This window comes from Corella eumyota, chromosome 2 (genome assembly GCF_963082875.1).
Source record: "Corella eumyota chromosome 2, kaCorEumy4.1, whole genome shotgun sequence".
NCBI lineage: Eukaryota > Metazoa > Chordata > Ascidiacea > Phlebobranchia > Corellidae > Corella > Corella eumyota.
The window spans coordinates 5,030,452-5,041,980 of record NC_137491.1 but is presented as its reverse complement, the minus strand read 5'-3'; the positions used below and the strand labels follow the sequence as shown (position 1 = coordinate 5,041,980).

General features: G+C 30.7%; 4 protein-coding genes across 4 annotated transcripts; all 4 read left to right on the top strand.

Moving 5' to 3' along the window:
• The first annotated feature begins 183 nt into the window (after window positions 1-183).
• Window positions 184-1,896, top strand: LOC145741348 (large ribosomal subunit protein uL24-like). Its single transcript, XM_082558923.1, has 3 exons — window positions 184-378; window positions 1,212-1,352; window positions 1,672-1,896. Exons 1-3 carry the CDS (start codon window positions 211-213, stop codon window positions 1,798-1,800), a joined length of 438 nt encoding a protein of 145 aa, XP_082415049.1. The 5' UTR covers window positions 184-210; the 3' UTR covers window positions 1,801-1,896.
• A 1,045-nt stretch (window positions 1,897-2,941) lies between these two features.
• Window positions 2,942-4,311, top strand: LOC145741388 (esterase OVCA2-like). The gene has a single exon (XM_082558972.1). The coding sequence runs from the start codon at window positions 3,510-3,512 to the stop codon at window positions 4,158-4,160; it is 651 nt and encodes a 216-aa protein (XP_082415098.1). The 5' UTR covers window positions 2,942-3,509; the 3' UTR covers window positions 4,161-4,311.
• A 24-nt stretch (window positions 4,312-4,335) lies between these two features.
• Window positions 4,336-5,394, top strand: LOC145741385 (N(6)-adenine-specific methyltransferase METTL4-like). Its single transcript, XM_082558970.1, has one exon. The coding sequence runs from the start codon at window positions 4,458-4,460 to the stop codon at window positions 5,286-5,288; it is 831 nt and encodes a 276-aa protein (XP_082415096.1). The 5' UTR covers window positions 4,336-4,457; the 3' UTR covers window positions 5,289-5,394.
• On the top strand, window positions 5,391-11,257 carry LOC145741382 (activin receptor type-2B-like). The gene is made up of 13 exons (XM_082558967.1): window positions 5,391-5,511; window positions 6,666-6,790; window positions 7,229-7,386; window positions 7,559-7,677; window positions 7,911-8,071; window positions 8,217-8,384; window positions 8,531-8,677; window positions 8,801-8,913; window positions 9,067-9,220; window positions 9,428-9,566; window positions 9,943-10,076; window positions 10,189-10,389; window positions 10,586-11,257. The coding sequence occupies exons 1-13, from the start codon at window positions 5,496-5,498 to the stop codon at window positions 10,721-10,723; spliced, it is 1,773 nt and encodes a 590-aa protein (XP_082415093.1). The 5' UTR covers window positions 5,391-5,495; the 3' UTR covers window positions 10,724-11,257.
• The last annotated feature ends 272 nt before the right edge of the window (window positions 11,258-11,529 follow it).

Below are 11,529 nucleotides of genomic sequence, written 5' to 3'. Positions count from 1 at the left end.
CAAGGTTTGTGTGTTGTTGTTTTTTAATCTATGTAAATCTAATACTACAAATCCAATATAAGTTAGAAACTTTGCTTATAAGTTAATTTATAATAGCGTCAAATCTTTTTGCTTGACAATGTTGATCAATTTCACTTTAAAACTTGTTAATAGGCGGTTGTATTAGAACTGGTTAAGCAAAACAATAAAAGGTTCATTTATGTTATTTAGATGAAGTTCAATAAACTGAAGACATCGTCGCGCCGTAAGAACAGAAAGGAGTATTTCAATGCTCCTTCCCATATTAGAAGAAAGTTTATGGGATCTCCATTATCGAAAGAACTTCGAACAAAATATGGAGTAAGGAGTATGCCCATTCGCAAAGATGACGAAGTACAGGTAAGATCTTGCAGGAGATTTTGTTATGATAACTTAATAACAAAGTGTGGTTGTTAAACTTTTAAATGTATGTTTATATACTTTCTGATTTTATGTATTGACTAATTGAAGAATAACTGATCGGGTGGTTAACATTTTTCTTACCTATATTGGAATACCTAGTTTCAAGTCTCTTTATGTCCGGTTTAAATAGAAATGTAAGGTGATAACACCAGTTTAATAAAACAATATTCAGCTATGTTTATTAGCAGATTAGGTTATGATTGAGGATACACTGAGATAATCTGTTAGTGTGTTGCAAAAAGGTAGCGGCGCTGGGAATTAAACCAACAGACCAAAAATACCCATTTATCATGTTTAATAAAAAAAAATAGAATATGAAGCACAAGGGAAGATTAGGGGAGGGTATAAAAAGTCCGTCCTTTTCCGCATTCAGCGTTTTTTTGTTAACGTTTACATACGGCCTCGGTATTTCACGCACCCCGCAACTTCCGCATCCCGTATTTTAGTACTACCCATGAAATAACTTTTTCTTACACCGCTTTTCTTTTAAACAATAAATTTAATATTTGAAAGTCAAAACCTCTTTGGTGTTTATACCTGCTGTTATTTTTGTATGAAATGTTAGTTTTTTGCTTTTATAATTTTCAATTTAACGTTATATACATATGTGACTGTGTTATTGTTTTATTTGTTAAAAGTATATTGGCATGTTTGCCAATCACTGTTTAGTTTTGGTAAATGTAATAGTTTGGGGCTAAAATACTAATATATATAATAAAAGAACAGTTATCAATAATGTGTAACAATAAACTTATAAATTTTGTTGTTAGATTGTGCGAGGTCATTTTAAGGGACAGCAAGTTGGTAAAATTATCCAAGTTTACAGGAAGAAATACGTGGTCCACATTGAACGTATTCAACGTGAAAAAGCCAATGGTGCCACTGTACACGTTGGAATCCACCCCAGTAAAGTAAATAAATTGTACTGGTTGTTCTTTGTTAATAGATTATTTTATGAGTAATCAAAAGCGAGAATATTTTTTTAAACTATATTTGGCCTGAACAAGTTGTAGTTATTTTTTTGAACAATGTTTTGTAAATTGCCTTAAAAATTTTACTTTTGTAAAGTTAAACTATTAGGTGTATTTATTTTTCTTTTACTGTTTTATTTAATATACATGAAGACTAATATAAAATAGTTTGAATTTGCTATTTAAAGTATAAACTGGTAAACTGTGAACAACCTTTTTAAATCAGACAAATCTTTAAACATAAGTATTTGTTTCTTAGGTTGTTATTGTAAAACTCAAGTTGGATAAAGATAGAAAGCGAATCCTTGACCACAAAGCAAAATCTAAACAAGTTGATTTGGAAAAGGGAAAACATACCGAAGAAAGCATTCAAGCTATGGAGAGCTGATTGTATTTTCAATAAAATAAAAACAATAGAAAAACATTTGTGTTTTGAAATGAGCTAGATTAATTGTTAGAACAAAATAAAAAAATTATAAATCTGTATGGTATTTAATACATCTGCAATGATTTATATTTAACTAACCGGCAGCGTGGTGTAGTGATAAAAACACTTGCTACACCACGTAAGGTTGTTGCTTTAATCCCCACCCCTCTCATGCTGTAGCGCCCTTGAACAAGGCGATGTAAACGGTATAAACTCCTGCTGAGCCAACACGTAATCAGCAGCATAATTATCGGACATTTATAATCTATATAATACCCTAGACTGCCACAGGCAACTCGAGACTGGGCTTAAGTAACTGATACTATATTTTAAGATCGCGCATTCGATTTTGTAGCTTATTGTGCATAAGCTAACCTTTCATTCACATTAAAAACAATTAAATTTAACTATTTCACATTTGGTGGAAATTATTTTTGTTATCGTTTCTTGATTTCATCAAAACCTTATAATAACTCCTATTTTGACATGTCTTTTAATCTTAAACTTGTTTTTAAAATCTGTGGTTTGCTTTTGACATGGGATTCGATTCTTTGTTATTCTTTTTTAAATTAGTTATCTTATGCCTTCCTACAAAGCAGTTGGATTTTGGAATTTTTACATTTTTGCTTTACCGTTAATGAAATTTAAATTTGATTTGAAGAAATTGCCGTATAATATAATTATACAGTGAATTCACCTGCGTGGTTAATTTAAGAATTCCTAACCAGCAGACGAGCAATTAGCTAGTTAAGAAAAACAATTAACTGTCTTTAACTTTAAAATAAAACCTTCCGATTGGGTCGACGGAGACCGCTACAATTTCCCACATAAAGATATATACAAAAAAACGGTGTTAAAAGGTTACACACTCAATCAACCTTCCTATATGATTTATTCTTTATATAGAAGCGTAATTTTTAAATACTAATATGCAAGTATTAGTTTTTTTATTAATTTTTGAGAGGATAAACACATTTGTACCACAAACAGCGACAGCTAGTGATTTCTTTCGACGTTGTTTCATCATGACGTCATTACCGACCATCGCGGATTTGTTTATTTTGGATAGAATTGTATTAGTAGTGGTTAGAAATATAAAGATAAGAAGCATTTTGATCTAATGTTAGCAAAACAACGCATTTAACATGTTCTAAGTTTTACCTATGGCATGTTTTAAAAGTTTTCTTGGGTAGATAAAATCTGAAAACACGGACTTATACGTCTGTGTAATGTCTGAATGTTGCTATTTTTGACTTATTTCTGTATTTGGTATTGTTTTGACATTTCTTTTAATTTTTGGTAAAAAATCTTGGATCTCTATTACTTTCGCACGCCCGAATTTAACAGGGCGTTATAACCTAAGTATGGCAATTGTTCAACCAGACATTAAAAATTAGTTGAAATATGTTTTAATGAGTATAACTTAGTCCGCTTTACGAGTCAGATGTGTTAATGGGTAAACTGAACATGTGAGGGTTAGGGTAAGGGTTTAATTTATGCAACCTTTTTGTTTAATTACATGTGCCGCATTTTGGTTACACACCCTGTTTATGTAGGGCGTGCGAAACTAATAGAGATCCAAAATCTTATTATCAAAATTTTTTTTTTAAATCATATTATCTGAATATTAGTCTTAAAAATTTTATTTTATTTACCATGGTTAGTTAAACATGACAAGTAATAACACCGTTTTAAATTTACTTTGTTTGCATGGATATCGTCAAAATGGAAAAATTTTTCGAGAAAGAACTGGGTCCCTGCGTAAGGTTTTAAAAAAACATGCTCAATTGCATTACATTGATGCTCCAAACCTTCTTCCTATTGAAAATGAGGACTTGAGAGGATGGTGGTTTTCTAAACCAGACAAATCTTATCTAGCTCAAGAAGTTACTGACTCATGTCTTGGTTTTGAAGACTCTTTAAATGTTGTTGCATCTGCATTACAAGAAAACGGCCCATTTGATGGGATACTAGCATTTAGCCAAGGTGCCTCATTGTTGTCTTGTATTTGTTCTTTAAAAGAAAGTGGAGATGAAAGATTTAAAGGATTTGAATTTGCCATTTTTGTGGCTGGATTTAAAAGTCAACAAACCCAGCATAAAACATTTTATGAAAACAATATTTCGATTCCGACAATGCATGTGATTGGTGACACAGATCAAGTTATTGAAAAAGAAATGAGTGACGAACTGTTAAAACTTTACACCAACCCTAAAGTGCTAAGACATTCTGGTGGCCATTTTGTGCCAACTTCAGCCCCTCAAAAGAAAGAATATCATGAGTTTCTCGAAGAATTTTTAATAAAAAAGAAGAATTTATGACTGGAACTAGAACATATTCCACCACTAGAAAATTACTCATTAGAAATTGGGGATGGGATCTTAATTAATCACCACCAATATTTGAAATTAATTTATGATAGAACAGTTTTGAACCAATCCCGTCCATTACCACATATTTTAAAAAGTGAATATTTTGATTTAAAAAAACCTTATATATGCACTAAGACTAAAAATATAAGTTTGTATTGCAATACACTACAAAGCAAACAGGAACAAACTGTTTCGAGGCCAAAAAGAAATAAAAAACGAAAATTGCCTTTTAATCATGTTGAACTAATGGCCCAAGAGTATCATGAACAAATAAAAGATAAACTTATTTTCACAGTAAAAAAATTGCAATCCTATTTAAAGGAAATGAATGAAATAGTAAAGGATAGTCCACGAGTAAGAAGCTTTTCAATCATGGCAAATAATTATGACATAAAAATAAACTGTTTAAATGAATTTGAATTTATGTCATTATCCAAGTACAATAATGAGCTTTATGTTATTCCAGCAAATTGCAGCTTTCTTATGTCAGATGTAAGTTTTCTTTCTCCGTTGCTTACTGAATGTGAAACAACAGGAAAATTTAATTGTATTCTAATCGATCCACCTTGGGAAAACAAGTCAGCTAAAAGAGGAAGAAAATATGAATGGCTTACTTTTGACGACATTGTTGAAATTCCTGTCCCAGAATTATGTGCTGAGCAATGCCTGGTTGCAATTTGGGTTACAAACAACCAGCGCATCATGAACTTCGTTAAAAATAAGCTCTTCCGAATTTGGGATATTTGTTTTGTTACTGAATGGCATTGGGTAAAAGTGACCAACGACGGAACAGAGATATTTCCATTTGACAGTTTGCACAAAAAACCTTATGAAACTCTTCTTCTTGGATACAAAAGGTCACCTACTCTACAAACTAACCTTTCTTATAAGGTTATATGCAGTGTGCCTTGCAGTTTACATTCACACAAACCTCCAATTTATAAATTGCTTGAAAAGTTTGTAATTAATTCTTCATCTTCTAAGACGTCTAAATATTTGGAAATGTTTGCACGAAATTTAACTTCAAGTTGGTGCAGCTGGGGTAATGAAGTACTTAAAATGCAAGAAGTTATATAAATAATTGATTATTGTGAAAGTATATGGTTTTAGCGACATTTTTTAATGTTTGTAATTAAGAAATGTTATTGGAGGCTATATTGCTAATTAGTTTATATCTTTTTAGCGAATATTTAATATTTTAAGATATAAGTAATTATGTAATTTAAAATACAAGAGATATAATATTAATTTTAAATTGGAAGAATAAAATTTACTACCATAAAAATGAAGAAGTCTACTGGTAAGTTCAATTTTTTTGTTGAAATTTTTAATTATGATTTTATTCTGTGTACGCCTATGTAAAACTGTTTAGGTTTAAATTAAAGCTAATGGTTAAGTATAGAAAGGTTGAATGGTGTTTTTTTTGAAAGTTTGTGTTTAAATTCATTAATTACATCCATCTAGTTAATCTTTTGTCGAATTACACGTACTTTAAGACATATCACGTATTTAAGTTCTCTGCCTTACGTCAATAAAATTCAGAATGTTTGAATGCAAGCCCTTCGTTTGAAGCCACGCTGGCTACAAACGTGTTGCGTGTCAGATGACCGACGCCAAATTTCTCACAAAAGTAACATATTTGTGGAAGAATTAAATTTAATTACTTCCTTAAGTCATTTATTAACAAGAAAGCTATGATTTCGTGTTGGTTTAATTGTTTGAATTTGTTTACAAGTTTTATTAGCGCGTTGTTTTAATAAATTCGCTTCTTTATGCAATAGGCCTATACAATAAGTATGTATTAATCTACACGAGTTAAATTTCTATCACGTTATTGCGATGTATATTTTAAAAATAACTCTGTTCTAGTTTAATCTTTTTACAACTTTGTGTTAATTAGTTACGTTTGTATGTATGCTTTGTGTACGTTAACAGAAATCGTTTTTTTGAGAGTAGCGTATTAAATAAATGCGTCCATACTGATCACGTGACACTCGACGCCTTGCTGTCTAGTCACGTAATTTTTAAGTGTCGCCTTTTATTCGACCTATGGCACGTCAATAAACAGACGAATAACATGAAGTAATAGCAATGCTCAGCTGCGTATTCAGTTATTCAATTTTTAAATTAAAGATATCGCTTTGGTACAAAAATATTTTACTTTAAATTCTTCGTGTAGTAAACCTCCTATTGACACTTTTCTTTATAAAATTTGGGCCAAAAGTATGCGGGATCCTTTGTTGTCTAGTTCTCTTAAACTCAATATCCTGATTTAAACCGTTATAGAATACTGTCAAGCAGTTTTCTTAACATAAGGGTGTTTGTTTGTACCAGATTTGTTTTATATGGGTTTACATTTCTTTTAAATTTAGTTAGTTCATTTGTGTATGTTTTACTTTCTAATTAACTAACACATTTAATTAATATATTTAACCATAAGTTTTTATTTTGCAGGGTTTATAATGTTTTTTCTTGCGATTCTTAATTGCTTATTAACAAGCGTTTATGCTCAAGTTCAATGTGATTTCTTTACAAAATCTGTTAAAGCTGACCAACGAAACACTCTGTGTCCCGAAGGAGTAAGTTTTAAATTTGGTTCTGTTTAAGGTTGTGGTTATTTAGCCAACTAAACAAATACTCAAAAAACTAAATAAATAAAAAGAAGCAATTTAGCTTTTGTTATGTTCAGTAAATGCTATGAATTGTTTTATTTAAAGGCGTGCTATTTTATAATAAAACAATTTTTAAATTGCCACAATCTATGTGTGATGTCTAGTACAAACACACACAGATGTTTATCAGTAGGTTTGGGATCAGTAAACCTTTTTTTAAACCTACCTATTAGTAGGTTAAGGCAAAATTTTAAAAAAAATCTTTGTATATACAAGTTATTTATTGTTTTATTTTTTGTGTTGTTGAATAGTTATTTGCCAGAGGTTACTACAAGCAACCCTGCATTTGTTGATTATTTTAAAGTGTTTATTTTATTTTTAAATAAAATCCGTTTAATTCTATAGATTTTGGATGACACTGGAGCATGTAACACGACTGAAATATGTACAATTCCTGACCATGATGAAACTGTTCATTGTTTCACATCATGGACAAATGTAAGTGGAGTGATTGAAGTTGTCAAGAAGGGATGTTGGTTGGAATCACCAAAATGCTCCGATGGGTAAGATTTATCAAAAAGTGTATTTTGGCATAGGGTTATATCAAAAATAATGCCATAACAGGTTAAAGCCTGCTGTTATTAACAACAACCATAAAATGGCAAACCTGTCATACCTAGATATACAAAGTTGTGGTAAAGATTATTTAATGCAAGAAATAAATTAATTTTGTAGACCTATTTGTCGTTCTACATCAGCACATAAAAAAGGTGGACTCTTCTTCTGCTGCTGTGAAGGTGACTTCTGTAACTCACAATTTTTTTACGAGGAACCTTCGGAAATTGAATCTACTGGTAAACTAAAATTTATCTATCTACAAAATTCTTAGTGTGACGCTAGCATTTTTTTTATGTATTGAAGGTTATTAGGATCATTTTCATCTTCAATTAATAAACTCTTGCCAAATAAAATAATATCATTTAACTTTACCACTACTTACTATGTAATTATTGTACTTGGTTGGCATTTTAGTCAACTTATTATCCATTATTTGGTGTAAAGTAAACTTAACCGATTATTTTTACAGTTCCTGTTGACCCTGTGGAACATCCGATGGATGATAATCAGACTTTCCTAGTTTTAACTTGTACTCTTATTCCAATCACATTGTTCAGTATTATCATTGTTGTGGCTTATTGGTTTTACAGAGCAAGAAAACAACCATTTGATGATGATGTTGCTAGTGTGGTAGGATAACTCATAAATTTTCATTTTAATATTCTAATTATTTAAAAAACCTAACAATTTGTTTCATTTTGCACTTGATAAAGAATTTGCTGTTAAGTTAAATCTAAGAATGAAGTAGCCAGTTTTTTGTTGTTTATTTATTTAGGAGACACCTGCTACAACGTCCACTGTTGCTCCCCACATTACAGGTAATGGGCAAACTGAGTTGAACTTACCAGAACTTATTGAGATGAAAGCTAGAGGAAGATTCGGTTGTGTATGGAAAGCCCAACTTCAGGACAAATTTGTTGCTGTTAAGATATTTACAATGCAGGTGAAAAGATATTTCATATTATAAAAATTCAAAAACATTTTTTGACTTGACAACTTAATTAATATTTATTTAATGTACTGGTGTCAAATCTGCAATATTGTTAACCAAAAGCCTATGTTTATTTATTTTTGATTTCTAAACCAAAGGATAAGCAATCATGGCAAAATGAACAAGATATTTTTAACACTGAAAGAATTCACGAACATCCAAATGTGCTCAAGTTTATTGCTGCAGCAAGTCGTGGGTATGGTATAAAGGCCGAACTATGGCTTGTCACTGAGTTTCATTCAAAGGTAAGTTGTTTAATGGGATACAAGCTAGCTTACTTAAAGTAGACCTAATGTTTTATTCATTTGTTATAAAAAGATGCTTATAATTAACAAAAAAAATTTAAATGGCCACAAATTTTTTAACAGGGCTCGTTAGCAGACTATTTAAAACATGAGACTGTAACATTATCGGAAGCTCTTGTCTTCACGGAGACAATGGCTAAAGGGCTTTCATTTCTTCATGAAGATATCTTGTGCGGGTATGCAAATTAATTGTTTTCATCGGTAATATATGCAACAACCTAAGATCTAAAACATAAGGGATAATTATGTATTTTTACCAATGTGATTTAAAACTAAACATCTTAAAAACAAATCTTTCACTACCTAACTAAGAATTTTTTTGAAAATAGAAAATCTCAAAATGGTTACAAGCCTGCTATAGCCCATCGCGACTTTAAAAGCAAGAATGTGTTGATCAAAGATGACCTAACAGCTTGTATTGCTGATTTTGGTCTTGCTATTAAGTTTGAACCTGGTGAAAGTACAGGAGAGAGCCATGGCCAGGTAATAAACAATCATTAAACTATTGTCCCAAATTGTACAAAATATTGTTTCATTTAATAAGTTAAACAAATTTAACATCAGGTGCCTATAGTTCATTTATTTTTCTATAGTTCAATTATTATTAAGTTATTGTTTGTTTGCTTCAATATCGAAATAATTTTATAGGTATCTTGTTGTTTTTATTGTAAATTGAAGTATTTTTAATAGGTGGGAACTAGACGGTATATGGCTCCAGAAATCTTGGAGGGAGCAATCAATTTTCAGCGTGATGCCTTCCTTAGAATTGACATGTATGCGTTTGCCTTGGTGCAATGGGAGATAATGACTAGGTGTAGTGATTTACCAGGTAATTAGGGTTTATAAATATGAAAAGTTACATTTTTTTGCTTCTGAAAAAGTTAAATGGAGCTACCTAATACATATGATTTTCTTTATTAAAGTAAACAGATTGAAAAATTTTCGTTAATTTAATTTTTTTTGTATATACATACATTTATCCTCGGTATGTGAAGTTGGAATGCAGTGGCAGTTTGAAATATTGTAGATAATAATTTCCCAACAATCAAGCTGCTGATTAGGTGCTTGCTCAGCAGGAGTTTATACCGCTACAGCTTAAGATCACTGGGGTTTCAACCCAGGACCTCATGTAGTCTAGGTAGTGTTCTGACCACTGCACTACACTACCGGCCAATTTGGTAAAGTACACTTTGTTGTAATAATAGGAGGAGCTATGAGTCCTTACCTTATGCCTTATGAGTTTGAACTTGGTCATTCTCCTTCTGCTGAGGCTATGCAGGATTATGTTGTGGAGAAAAAGATGAGACCTCACATACAAGATTCATGGAGACAGCATTGGGTAAATATTTTTTCACTAAGTCTAAATTTGTGCTTATCTTGACATCGTTTTTAATTTTTGAATTCTTTAAAATTTAGAATTAAAAAATTTAGAAAGTTTTATAATTTTTTAGGTCATTGGATTAATTTGTAACACAATCGAGGAAGGTTGGGACCATGATGCTGAGGCTCGTGTTTCTGCCGGATGTGTGGAAGAGAGGATCAACTGCATTATCAGATCCTCTTCTTCAACAATCCATATCCACCAAAACACAATAAATGAGGATGGAGATCAAACTCCTCTTATCTCAACCATGCAAAACACTCAACTTCAGGTAAGTTTCTAAAATGTTTTAAAAAATAAACGATGTGGGTAAATTAAAAGGTTAAATTTTTTTGTCATTTGCTTTTAGTATAATAAGATTTGGTAAAACTTGCATGTAATATATAACTCTTTCAAACGATTGAACACCAATAAATTAATACTGTCTTTCATAATTGTTTTATAAGTTGTTTATAAATTTGTTACAGAATCAGTTAAACAAAGAAAGAAGTGAAAAATACATACCACTGAAAAATATTAACGAACAGAAGTACATGCCGAATAATGTTGAAATATCGTCTGATGCTTCTTTACTTCCAGCATGTGACAATGAAGTAAATGTGTGAGAGTTTTGGCTAAAATAAACTACATAAGGGTCAATATATCCTGTTAGAGTTTTGGGCCCCTTTTATTTTGATAGGTATTTGGTGTAGCATTGAATTGTCCCAATAATGTTGGCAGTTTAAAAGCTTTTTGGTTACTTTTTATTTTGCCAATGAATTTCATAAAATCTTGTTTTAATTAACTGCCGTTTTTTGTTTCTGGCGTTGATGTCAATTAAGTTAAACAATTGATTCAAATAATTTTAATTTAAGCAGTTTTTTTCGATCGTCATTTCAAAGTTTTGCCGTTGTTGTTTAATTTACTTTGCAAGTTTTTTGAAAAAAATTTGAATCTTTAAATACCTTTTGCCAAAAATATATGACATAAACTTCATACTATTTTTTATTTGTTTTTTTTATTTTTTCACTAGGAGTAAAAAATCTTCTACTTTCTGTTGTTTTAATATCATTTGCTTTGTTTAGTTTTTTGCCTTTTCTTTTTTGTGTATTTAATCACATCGCTTTTTCTTTTGTACAAAATAAAATTTAACATTTCAACTCTTAAGTGGTCAAAAATTTGACATGTTTACTACATAGAAACTTATTTTGCAAGAGAAGTAAATTTTAGCAACTTACAAAAGGTGATGATTAATCTGGGCAAGGTAAATTCAAGGTTTTTTAATAATGATTTTACGTTTGTATGTATCAAAATATATATTAACACTTATTTATTTAGTTTAATTTAAAATCCTTTGTGGCATGTTTTTGTTAGGGCACAAATAGGCTACAACATGTGACGTTGCATTCGATATTTAAAGGGAATTCCCCTT